We start from the raw sequence: 13,291 nt of genomic DNA on the forward strand, positions 1-13,291 counted from the left end.
GAAAGTGCCTTGCCTACTGCAGAGGCACAGAGCTACCTGGGCGGGAAGGCACAAGAAGGAGCATGACTTGCTCCTTGTGATTAGCCCTCCTTTGAGCAGGGATCAAAACTGAGGATGCCTCTCCTGGAGGCGAGCTCCTCACTCAAAGGACTGCTCAGGCATCTCCATTAAATCATCTTTGGTCTAATGAATAAGGGATCATTATTCCAGTTTCCCATTTATAAAACAGAGACAGTAATGCTTTTCTCAATTACCCCTGAAGTAAAACAAAACAAAAATATGATAAAAATTATATACCCATTATATTCATACATACGTGTATATGTATGTAATGATATATATGTACATCTTTGTGTTTGCATGGTTCTCCAGAATAAAATCACTGCTACTGTAACAGTGACAACTTCCTTGAGACTTCCGTATTGGCTGTGATAAGTATCTGCTTCTCTAAAAACATGGGCTTCTATTCAACGAAGTGAGATATTCTGCCAGCTGATAAAAAGTGTTAAATATCCACAGAACTAGTTGGAAAAATGTTTGGTCAAACAATGTTCATTATAAGGTTCTTGCACAGAATAGTATCAGTTTCAAATAAGCTTCCATAAAAAAGTTTTTTGTCTAAAACAATGGTTCTATTTAAAGAAAACCAAAATCAAAACAAAATAGTTGGGTATTATTTATTCTATAAAATTATTTTTTATATTTTAATTTTATTTTTAAAATTATGTCATGTCGTAATGTCATAACAGCCTGCTATTTTATCATGTAATTTACTGCTTTGTCATCTAGTCCCAGAGTGGTACAACACATCATTTTGGACATACTACAAAAATTTAACATTTATGAGTTTAAATGAGCTGCGGGTTTGCACTTTCTGCGTGTGATCTCCATAAAAGATAACGTTAGTGGAAGAACGCATGTGAACAGTTCTGGCTTGCCACCGAACAGGAAACATCCTGCAAAACTGCCACAAGTATTACTTGTTTATTTATTAACTTCTAGCCGTATCTATGAAAGAGATCCCAGTCACTGAAAGCACAACAGTGATATGCAGTTTCTTTTAATGAAATAAAAAGGTTTTTTTACCATTTTTGAAGATGTTGTGTGTTGATAATACATTAGCAACGAAATATTGCAGAGATGTAATCCCATTCACAAAATATTTGTAATGTAGTTACTTGAAACAAAATATGTCTGAGTTCCCTTAAAGTCTTCTTTCTTTAATTTGTTTTTCAAAGGATAAACTTTAGTCTCTCCTTTTTCTTGTCCATTCTTGGAATTCTAACAACTGCCTCTTCAGAATAGCTCAGGCAAAATGTGCTGTGGCGGGAAGGACTGACGGACAGACATTTCCTCTGAAATCCCTGTGTACAGGCACTGGAGCTGTGGTTTGAACTTCTGAAACCTTGTGCACAGGTAATGGCAGCAGCTGTTTCTTACAGAGAGGAATCAAGGAAATTGTATCCTCCCTGAAAACTTGAAAGGGAACTGGTAACTGGTCACTTGCTAGAAACACTCCGAGACAGGGAGGCAAAGTCAATGTCAGCTCTCGATAACACCAGCATAAATCAAAGTGTCAGTAGTGAAATCAGATGAGTAAAAGATTTACATAAACATGGCTGAGAACAGCATGTGTCTCCGTATGTTCAGCAAAAAGCTTGAATGACAAAGTTGTGATAAATGATTAAAAAAATCTTCTTGCCTCCTGACTGAAAAACAAAGAAAGGCAGAATTACAAATATCATTATTAAAAGTAGCATTAATCCTATAGAAAACCATCATCTTTTTTGATTTATACCTCATACAGCCCTTTTTTATAGGTTTGTAAAGCACTGAATTGGCCACAGGATAGTTTTGCATTAAATCTCTGTGATAATATGACTGTAAAGACAAAATGAAAGGTGGCGACAGTTCAGAAACTATTAGCATGGCTGAATAAAATGGATTTGTTCAGAATTACAGACATTTTCTGGCACTGACTTTAAAACATGATTTTTATTATTGTGTTTCCTGCCTAGGAAGAATTAGATCACATTATCCTTGAAAATCTCGAAAGTCAAGAATGATTAATCACGGCACTGACGGTCTAAGGAGAAGGACCCCAGATGGCCTTGTGTTTGGGAAAGGGTGTTCCCAGAGTAGCAGAGCAGCAGCAACAAGCAGAGAGACAGGTACTGCAAATAGCAAACTGGTGAAGCTGGAGGTGTGGGAGGCTACTAGGAAAATATCCTGCAGCGATTTTGAAGACTTCTTTCCAACTGCTTGAATTCCTGTGGGAGCCCTTGAGTGGCCAGTATGTTCATGCTTCAATCTGTCACTGTCAGGAGAGTTCACATCTTTGCAATTGTATCTGTCTCCCAAATCCAACAGACACTAGCCAGATGAAGCATCTGTCTCCTGGCAGGGTAATGTACATCAAAAAGAAGACTTTCAACTTCGTACACAATTTGAGTGGAAGTATACAATTATATCTATTCTAGCATAAAGCCCTCAAAATAATTTCCATCGTGTGTAGGAAGGCAGCTGGGATAGCAGGAAAAGCAGAAATACACAATACTTTCAAAGTGGTTTGTTTCTTTAATTGGTTGATTGGATACCAAATCTTGCAGTAAGAGGAAACATGACTATGGTCAGGGAGAAGTAAGAACGAGACACAAGAAAACATCCCTCACCGTATATCTGCGTTGGAGGTTGGCTTTCATATTTTTCCCATGCAATTAGTGACCCTTATCCTGAGTTCCCTTTCCTGTTCTTGGGTTGCCTAATGTCGACTTCCTCCAGTGTTTAGTTATGTACCAGTTTGTCTCAGTGGCAGGATACCACAACAAGATTTGTGCTCTCTTAAGAGAGGTGCTCAGATCTAGCAAATTGTGAAAGAAGTAAAAAAGGGCCCACAGAGAGGCCCTCACTATGGCATTCATTTCACGGTCCAGTGCTGTAGTTCTTTCTGGAGAGCTTTCTTCAGGTTAAAGTTTCTTCAGTTTGAAGGTTATTTTGTCAATAAGTCTTGAATTTATATTGTTTTTAGAGTTCCTGGAAGAAAACCAAAATCTGTCTATGATCTAGACATATGACTCAGTTCATGAAAAGGCTCCCTTACCATTCTGCTAGCAAGTAAGGAAAAAAATGACATAATGCAAGCACTATTAAGTGAATCATTATAATGAAATGAAATGGGGACCAAAGTGTTTTAAACAATCACCTCGTCCTCCATCCTTAATGATACATGGAAGAGAATATACACAAATTCTACACAAATCTCATATCCATAGACTGGGAAAATCCAAGAACTGGGCCATACACTGGGACTCTCACAAATTTCCTCCCCTCAAAGTATTTGAAGCGTGTTCATTCACACAAAGAAAGAAGTCTTGGGTGGCTATTCATTTCAAGGGTCACTTCCATGTTTCTAGGCTCTGATCCAGCTTTAAGAGGGAGATGGATCAAGCCCTGGATTTCCTTAGGCTGGCTTTGAACTGCTGCTGCTTACATGCGATCAGATAAAAACTTCAGAACCAGGTGGTGGATGAGCTCGGCAGTAACACTGCTCACCTCTGCCGTTACGGCTGCTCATGCCGTGTATTTCCATGTGCCCCAGCCACTGTGGGTTAAACCCACTCCAGCTTGTTCTTGGGCACCGGGTGGGGCACTCACACGACTGCCACCCACCAGCTAGTCCATTACGGCGATGGTAATGCCTTCACGTCTTCATGCACTGCGAAGCCAAAGCCTCTCTCCTATCCTGTGTCTTGCCACACTGGATGCAGATGGCTGTAGTCGTAGCAGTCATCTCTGCTGTGCCTTTCTGCTAGCAATGAAAATCAAGGATACCTTAGATGAGCTGCCTGCTGTTTGAGGGCCAGTAGGTAGGAGGCAGTCCTGAGATCCCTGTGCATTTTCTGTAACGCTGGAAGGTACTGAACTTAAAGAATGAGGATGATGCATGTAAAGTTAACTGTAGCGTTAATGAGAGATGTTTCCCATGTGTTTCCTGGCTCTTCCATGGCAGGAATACCAGTACATGGTGGGGGTGTCATACCACCAGGAAGACCTGAAACTGAGTTACCAGGAGGATCTGTGAAGAAATCCTGCCAGAGTCAGTGGAGTGTTATGAAACCAAGTGACTTGCCCAGTTAAGTACTGCACAGAGTACTTAACTTGAGAGAAATTGAGATAAACAGTCATCTCTCTCCGCCTCTCCTTTTCTGCTATGCATCCACAGCGAACCAGTCTGATGTTGGTTAGTCAAATACGAATTTGTTGTGTGAGCCCTGGAGTTGTTGACATACACACACACAGTGTTCTTGAAATACTAACTAGGTGTTAAAGAAGAGAGCTCCTGAACTGTGATGACCACCAATAAGTCCATTGACTCTCCTGAAGGAACCAGTGAGTAAATTAACTACAAAGTGATCCTGTGTTCCACCACTGCAAGACACGGTGGACAGCAATGTCGGTAGGGGAAATATGGGAAAAATATATGGGAACTGGGTATGGACATGGGGCATTTACGTGCTTTATGTACTTTTTGTCTTTTTCAGTGCAAGTGAGCGTTCCAAGGAAAATGCAATTATTTTCAGATCATTTTCCTTAGAGGCAGAAGCTCATTTGGAACCCCTGACTATGTAGATATAATGAAGATTATTCCTAGTCCTTTACTTTGCAGTCACCCACAATTAATTTTCCCATCCCATTTTCTTCCACAGTCATTCAGTATCACAAGATCCTTTGCAGTCAGCTTTTGGGTTGACTGTCTTGAACAATGAAGGCAAACTGTCACCTTGCTGTTCACACTTTCACTGACCATTTTCAATAGTTCACATAGTTGGGCCATTCTACAAGTGCCCTCTTGCCTCTAGAAAAAATGACTATTTGTTTTAACATTATGGCAGTTTCAAAGAAGACAAAATTAGGACTGCCATATGTTTACATCCTGGGCAGGAAGGTGATGTTAAGGAGTAATTCACTGTAAGTGAACATGTGGCTTTCTTCAGTACAGGATCTGCTCTAGCACTTTTTAAGTTTGCTGTGAACATTACTTAGTTTAGAAAAAAATTAGTGCTTGAGGGAAGAATAGTTTTTTGGAGTGTTTTTGAAATATATTGTTTCTGATTACTTTATGGCATTTCTCAAAGTTTTTTATCATTATTTTCTATCATTTTATCATGTTTGTGACTTCTGTTTTTTTATGGTATTATAGAATTGAAAATGGAGTCATGTTTTCAGGTGAGAAGACAACTCCTGATGCAGTACACAAAAATGTCATGTATTAAGCTATCAACTATAGCAAGAAAACAATAATGAACTGCAGTGAATCAAACCACAGAGATTTAATATTAAACTGCTATTGGCTGGAAATCAAGAGCCAGATTCCGATTGCCCACTTTACCCGCCTAAGTCAGATTTACTGACTGCACCCCAGAGGTGTCCAGTTCAGCAAACAGATTTTGGGCATCAAAGTTAAGCACTGATGTTTGATGTTCCTTGTACAGCAAGAAAGAGTTCCCTGAAGTTCCCTGTACAGCCAGCAGAAAGCAATGGAGCAGGGCAGTTAGCTCTGGAAGAAGATTTAAAGTTCCTGAATGAGCTGCTAACTTTGGTATTGTCTGTGTACAGAATGAACAGCAGGAAATTAAACATGCCACCTCCTCCTCTCTGCTACAATAAATGGGGCTGCTGCATGCAAACTGCCTCCGGGGAGTGGTTCCTCCAGCGTTTTGACTTCCAAGCTCAGCCTAGGGATGGTTTGAGGGAGTGCTTGGAGTTGGGCCCTGACAAAGCATGGCTGTGGAGCTATTCAGTGCTCCTGCGCACCATCCAACTTGTTGGAGAAGCACCATCTTTGCATGGAAGTCAAAAGAAGTATATGAAGAAAAAGAATGAAATACTATTTTAAGGCAAGTCTAGGGAAATGCTGTTTCCTTTAATTCAGACCTTATTTCTATTGGCATCAAATACACTAATTGTTTATCACAAATTGTATTATTCTAGATAATATTTAGCTTTGAAGTGTTTTTCTTTCATTTTAAAATGAATTAATAAAACACTTTAAATGTGGGATTAAAGTTAGCTTTAATCTGAGGACCTAAAAGGATCACTATTAAAATGATTTCTCAAGTCTGTCTAAGGAGAATATTCTTCTCAGGGGTGTATTTGAAATAGAAATTGGTATAATGCATTACAGAAATTTTAAGAAATTGAGAGATTTTCAGACAGAGTATTAGGCTAAAAAAAAAAAAAAAAGGAAAGAACATGCTAAAACATTCAGTCATGCTTTCATGCTTTACTGAATCACTGCAGACTAAATATTCCTCAAATAAAAAAATAACAATCAGTGTGCTCTCAAAAGTTCTATAACATGCACTTCCTGAAGGGCTGGGGTTTGGAAGGGGGAAGGTCAGAGACACTGAATGTCTAACTTTGTTGAAATCAAATTTTAAAGTCAGGGATTTGAGAGGTTAATAACTATCAAAATTAGAAATTATTTTCCATCAAAAATATTTTGCTGTGATGAGCTTTTATGTAACAGTACACATATAACCAAATAAATTATTATCCACGCTTTCTTGTTATTTACCTTTTCCTTAATATATTGTCATGAATTTCAATACCTCCAGTACATGCAGGTGTATGACTCTGTCCAAAAAAATATAGCAATTATGAAGCAAATATGTGCGGCAATCAGTCATTCAAAGCATCTCTCCATTATCTTTATCTTTATGATCCTTAAGAATTGCAGTGGGGAATCCTTATTTAATGTATAAAAAATAACATCTATGTGCTGGTTTTGGCTGGAATAGAATTAACTTTCTTCACAATAGCTAGTATGGGGCTGTGTTTTGGATTTGTGCTGGAAACAGTGTTGATAACACAGGGATGTTTTAGCTATTGCTGAGCAGTGCTGACACAGAGCCAAGGCCTCTTCTGCTTCTCACCCCACCCCACCAGCGAGCAGGCTGGGGGGGCACAAGGAGCTGGGAGGGGACACAGCGGGGACAGCTGACCCCAACTGACCAAAGGGATATCCCATACCATATGGCGTCATGCTCAGCATATACAGCTGGGGGAAGGAGGAAAGGGGGGGACGTTCAGAGTTATGGCATTTTGTCTTCCTAAGTAACCATTACGCGTGATGGAGCCCTGCTTTCCTGGAGATGGCTGAACACCTGCCTGCCCATGGGAAGCAGTGAATGAATTCCTTGCTTTGCTTTGCTTGTGTGCCTGGCTTTTGCTTTACCTATTAAACTGTCTATCTCAACCTATGAGTTTTCTCACTTTTATCCTTCCAATTCTCTCCCCCATCCTATTGTGGGGGGAGTGAGCAAGCGGCTGTGTGGGGCTTAGTTGCTGGCTGGGGTTAAACCACTGCAATGTAATAGCTGGAAAATGTTTTAAGTTCCTTTCAGTTGCAGGTTACAAGATAATCATCTTGTAGGAACATGCCTCAGCGTTTTCATGTGTTCAAGGCTGGCAAAATGAAATGTCTCCTTTAATTCTTTTGGCAGTTGAAGAAAAGTGAATGAAACCTTTTGTTATACAGCCTTCAAGATTAAGTGATCACATCTGTTGAGTAGTTTTTGAAGGATGTAGTAAAGATTTGGGTAATTAGCTAGAAGCTCTTTTTTTCCATTAACTTGTAGGCAGAGTACTGTCTCCAAATTTATTATCAGACTTAAGAGTTGCAAATGATGTTATCAAAGTTCAAGCCAGATGATTATAGCATACTTGTAACATTTTAAAATACTCCCAGCGCAGTTTCCTTGCTGTCTAAAATAATCAAGTAGATAATGGATTTCACATTTCACAGTAATGGAAAACTGTCAGGAACATTTTGAGGCATTAATGACTGTGGGCATAATATGCCCTTTAGTTGTTTTCATCTGAAGGAGAAACATGTAGCTTTTGCCCCGAGCAGTTGCATCTTTTGAATGAATGTTGCGAACAATACCAGTTAATTTGCTGATGCGCTGATGTGGTTTATATGAATGTTTATATGTCATGGATTTATTTTGTTGCTTCTGCAAAAGCTATCTTGAATTTAATCACAACAAAAAAGGTTTCAGTTTTGCTCTTCAGATCTTATTATGCTAGAATGATTTTTATGATCTGCTGTGATGCAAGCTATCTTGTATCTGACAATCCATTGCCAACAAATGAGAAACAACTTTGGCATCTACTACTGAAAGCCTTATGGCAGCTACTGCAGTCTGTACTGATCTGTGCAAATCATTTTCTTACTCGTTCCGTGAAATGCAAAATCTTTTATCTTGTCCTTTGGGTGGAATGCTACTACTAAAGTAATTGTCACAGTCATGATTCATGATGGGCTACGATTCAACCAACAAGAAATGAATATTGGCATATCTGGCTCCATATCAGACCGTGTTCATTTTGTTTACTCCCTATTTGTGTATTGAGCAAATCGTCTTTAGACATTATGCCTTCCACAGACAGTAGTTATCTTTCCATGCCAAATAACTGCACATGCAAGAAATGCGTAGCTGCACTTTTTTAGGTAGACTCGGTTTGCTCCGCATATATAGTTCAAATATATTGTTTGCACTGTAATGCTTGAGACTGTAACAATTCTTAGACTTCTTAGGCTTTAGGGGCATTGTGTATGTGTAAATTATTGCTGTTTGAAGCTAGACACAGAATCTGATTTCACTAAAATTGATCTTTCATTTTCTTGGTCTTCAGTAACAGTAGTTCAACTTCAGAGAGTCAGACGAGGAGGAGCGAGTCCAGAAAAATACTTGTTTCACTTTTCTGCCTCATTCTGACCAGGTTCTTCCGGCATCCTGAGATCACAGTCAGCATCTGATCCACTACTGAGGGAACTTTCCCCTCACTTTGGAACTCCCAGAGTCTTTGCTTGAGGTTAAAGAGAATTTGGTTTCCTCAAGTCCTTATTCTGTCATTTCCTCAGCACCTCCAAAGACACCAGGAAAGAAATTCGTATGTGTTGTGGTTTAGCCCCAGTTGGCAATTAAGCACTGCCCAGCCACTCACTCACCCCCCCCCCCCCCGATGGGATGGGGGAGAGAATCGGAAGAGCAAAAGTGAGAAAACTTGTGGGTTGAGATAAGAACAGTTTAATAATTGGACCAGCAGCAACAACAAAAATAATAATGAATGGTAATGAGAAGGAAAACAACAAGAGAGCAAGAGAAGAACAAAACCCAGGAAAAAACCAAGTGATGCAGCCGCTCACCACCCGCCGACCAACGCCCAGCCAGTCCCCGAGCAGCGATCGCTGCCCCCCAGCCAACTCCCCCCAGTTTCTATACTGGGCATGACGACGTATGGTATGGAATAGCCCTTTGGCCAGCTGGGGTCAGCTGTCCTGGCTGTGCCCCCTCCCAGCTTCTTGTGCGCCCGGCAGAGCAGGGGAAGCTGAAAAGTCCTTGACTGGTGTAAACATTACTTAGCAACAACTGAAACATCAGTGTGTTATCAACATTATTCTCATACTAAAGTCCAAAACACAGCACTAGACCAGCTACTAGGAAGAAAATTAACTCTATCCCAGCCGAAACCAGGACGATATGTCAAAGCTGAAGTCCACGTACAGTTCTCAGAGCACCTGTTTTGTAACACAAGCCAGTTCTAACAAAGAACAAGCGTTTCCTGATTACATAGCTATTGGGGACTTTCCAGACATCTCCAGTCTTGCTTACCCTTTCCTCAGCTGTGTGCAAAGTGCAAAAATATTGTGTTTCAACAAGAAATGTTTCAAGCATCCCTGACTTGCTTCATAGGTGTGATTCAAGGTGTTTGAACTTTTGGAGTTGTATTTTGTTAAAAAAGCTTATGTTCGTATAGGCTGAATTCTTCACGGTTCTTTAGTGTTTCTCTATGAAATTCTATTCAATTGTTTTGGATGTCCCCTTCTTCCTACAAGAAATAAAGAGCGTCACTAATGATAAACAGTGAGCAGTCAGCCTCGAAGGAGATACACAGAGCTAACCAAGAGGAAAATGTATGCACACGCTTAACGGAACATTGCCTGAACCAGGGCTTTTCTGTGGCCATCTCTGTCCTCTTGGGATTCAGACCGCTAGGTACTTTGAGAAGAGATCACAAGATGGAAGACGATGGTCTTGTCCTCCACAGCATTGTCATTCGACTTGTTTTCAGAAAAGGTGGAACCTGGATTCTAGACCCTCCTCAAACGTGTACGTGTACGTGTGTGTGTGCGCGGGCGAGTGTGGCGGGGGGTGGCAGGGTGGCAGCTCCCGGTTTGCGGCAGAAGGTTCTGCCCACCTCCCTGCTCCAGGGGATGGCGGATAGTCTCCATCCCTTTTGCTGAAGTTTGAAGGGACATGAAGGGACTTGCAACAAAGATTTTTTTTTTCAATTGTGTAAGAAGGAGCCTTATTGTGTGACCACTGTCTACTGGAAAATGAAAACATTTCTTTCACACCTCTGGGGGGTAAAGTAGGTCTGCAATCCAGCAGGCACCAATTTGTCCCTGAAGGTCAGTACATAATGTGAAGTTTCTTAAGTGTTAATACTGGGTCATTCTTTTTGTTCTTTTTTTCAGTATCAGTTGGTAACATCATCTGTTAATGAGGAACATTAAATGCTTATAAAGCTATAAAGGGATAATTTCTAAACAGTGATTTGTGTGACTCAGACACTGATGACAAACAAGATATTTTACATACTTTATTAGTAATGAAAATATCCCTCAAAGACATGACTCCACTTAAAACTTGTATAGCTCCATCAAGAAGGAAATAAAGCTCCTCTCTTTCCTCTTACTTGTTGAATAGTTTGAATATCTACACACTAAGAAGGAAGTTAAAATTACATCACCAGAAGTAGTAACATCCTCTTAAATACTGCTTTATGTTCTTGTGGAGTAGAAGAAATGAAATAGAAGACTTAAGAATAGCCTTGAAAAGAACTTTAAGGAAAAAAAGAATGTAGAATTTGTAAAAACGCTAAACAAATGATACTTTAGAAACCCTGACCTTGAATTATAAAATACAGTAGTGCTACACTCAAAGCATGTATTAGAATAACTCATAAAAAAATGTACTGTGCAACTTGCACATGTCAGTTTTTTCTGTTTTTATTGCTGGATTATGTTCAAGGCACAATTTTTATGGTTTTGGGTTTTTTATAAAGAAAATTATACAAAAATACACTACTAGTAAGGCAAATATTAAAAATAGGATTAAAACCAGTATACTCAAATATCCATTATCAGGTATCTTCTGGGCATAGACCAGAAATTAGTATAACATTATCCACTCCAATTTCTCCAGTTTTGCCCTTCCCACGTTCTGATTCAAAAGTGACCTGTCATAAAAAAAGAGATGTATTAACAATTAAAATGTAGTTTATCCAACCATTTAGCAACTCTTAATGTTAATTAGTTATAATGCTATATCTGAGGAATGTTTTATCACAATACAGGACTTAATGACTTAAATCCTTGCAGTTTTTAGAGTTTCCATTTGAACTAGACTGATAATCCTCTGCACAGATTTACAATACCAAATGGATTCCTTTAATAAGATTACTTATTTTTATTGCACAAAGAAAATGCAAATTGAGTGAAATCCTATTGTAAGAATGTAGTTTTATCACAGTATGTGATGTTAGTGCACTCCTTCTCTTGAAGACATTACAACTGTTCATTTTCAGTCTATTTGGATCCTTAGTTTTTGGGTGTATATACTATATATATATTTATTCTCTCTCTATATATAGTGTATATATATAGTATAGTATGTGTACTATCTAGAGAGAGTAGGTTCACTTTTATGAATATGATGCCTGGGGTTTTATTTTATGGTCTGATTCTCATTTATGTAAGGGCTTTTCTACATCATTCCAGCAGTGCAAAGAACCTTGAGAAGAGCTTGCGTTTCATTTATACTCACAGTATTCAATTGTACAGTAGAAGCCTTTACACAGCACTGAAAACGTGCAGTCACATAAATGAAAACCAGGCCCTAGCATTTCAAGGAGAAACTTGCAGAAGCCCTGATTGAGGCAGTTTTCTGTGCACAGTGTTCCCTGTTGGCTAGTATGTCCTGCTCCTAGGGTGACTGCCTGCCCTTGATTATACACGATGCCTCCTTTTGCACTAATTATCTGGTTTAGTGTGGTTTGAGAGCATTCTCTTCTGTGAAACAAGGATAATTTTCATTTTTCCAGGAATCTATGTATGCTTCTGTTGCATGAGATATTAAACAGGGAATTTCACTGTTCGTGTTAATTTATGATCTGATGCAGTTTTTACAAAATTACAGGATTACTGGCATCAATGTTCTAACCAACTGGGGTAATTCGGTTCTGAAATTACAACCAGATAATAACTTTTCTGCTTGCTAAAAATCTGTGCTCCTGTTTCCCATTTCAGATAAGCCTTTCAGTTGCCAGTAAGTAATGCCAATAAAACAGTTGGTGGAACACTTAAGGATTAGGAAATTAAGCTGTTGATTATGGTATTTGGCTTATAAATTGTGTTATACTTACACTGTTGGTTGTTTCAGCCCCCTGAAATATCTCTATTTTTCCAGTTCTCCACCTTTCATCTTTTTCTTTGTTCTGCTCCCAGACAGGAGCATTTTTTTTGTTTGCTAGGAACACTCGAAGTTTCCCCACTCTCTCGCCAGCAAGCCGATAACTGAAAATCAAGCAGTAGCTGCTTTTTGGTCTGAGGTCGGTGAGGAGAAGTTTTAGACGCCCCATATCCTTCTTGTGCCCCACAAAAGCTGGAACTGCCATGTAGTACCCATCACCTTGTAACAAAAAAAAGGAAAATGCATCTTTAATGGACTTGTGTTATTTATTAGAAAATTGAATACATATTTGCTAAGAAAATACATGGAAGCTGTGTTACTTGAATAATTTAAAATCGGACTGAAGAAAAGCAGCAGGGAGTGTACTTCGCAAGGAATAAGCTTGCACTGTTGGAAGTCAGATCAGTTTACAGAGGAGATGAGTTCATATTTCACTGGCAATTACAGCCATTCTTCCTTGCACTATCTTTCAAAGGCAAAATCATCTCAGTTTTTCAAATGCAACAGCCTGAAACATGCTGCTGTGCCTCTGTGGTCAGACCATTTCCAGTACTCGAGGTAGCTCAGTGCTCTCTCCGCTGCCCTCTGCAGCGATGACAAACTCATAAAGGAACTGATAGCTTATTCCCCAAATCCTGGAGGACCAATGAAGTGACAGAGATGCGCAAAGTGATAAAAGGATAAAACATTTATTTATGGACCCATAAATAAAGTCACAATCAGCAGATGTAAATTCGGGGAGACGGGGT

The 13,291-nt window shown here is 39.4% G+C and overlaps 1 protein-coding gene across 1 annotated transcript in view; it reads right to left on the bottom strand.

Annotated features, from left to right (window-relative positions):
* Nucleotides 1-10,759: 10,759 nt before the first annotated feature.
* The window catches only part of EGFL6 (EGF like domain multiple 6), a 46,300-nt gene continuing 43,768 nt past the window's right edge, over nt 10,760-13,291 (bottom strand). The window contains exons 11-12 of the mRNA XM_075491900.1: nt 12,496-12,761; nt 10,760-11,310 (exon numbers count right to left, since the gene is read on the bottom strand). Of these exons, the coding sequence (XP_075348015.1) occupies nt 11,215-11,310; nt 12,496-12,761 (362 nt within the window). The 3' untranslated portion in view covers nt 10,760-11,214. The remainder of the gene's footprint in view (nt 11,311-12,495; nt 12,762-13,291) is intronic.

The sequence above is a fragment of the Mycteria americana genome, chromosome 1 (assembly GCF_035582795.1).
Source record: "Mycteria americana isolate JAX WOST 10 ecotype Jacksonville Zoo and Gardens chromosome 1, USCA_MyAme_1.0, whole genome shotgun sequence".
NCBI classification, from domain to species: Eukaryota; Metazoa; Chordata; class Aves; order Ciconiiformes; family Ciconiidae; genus Mycteria; species Mycteria americana.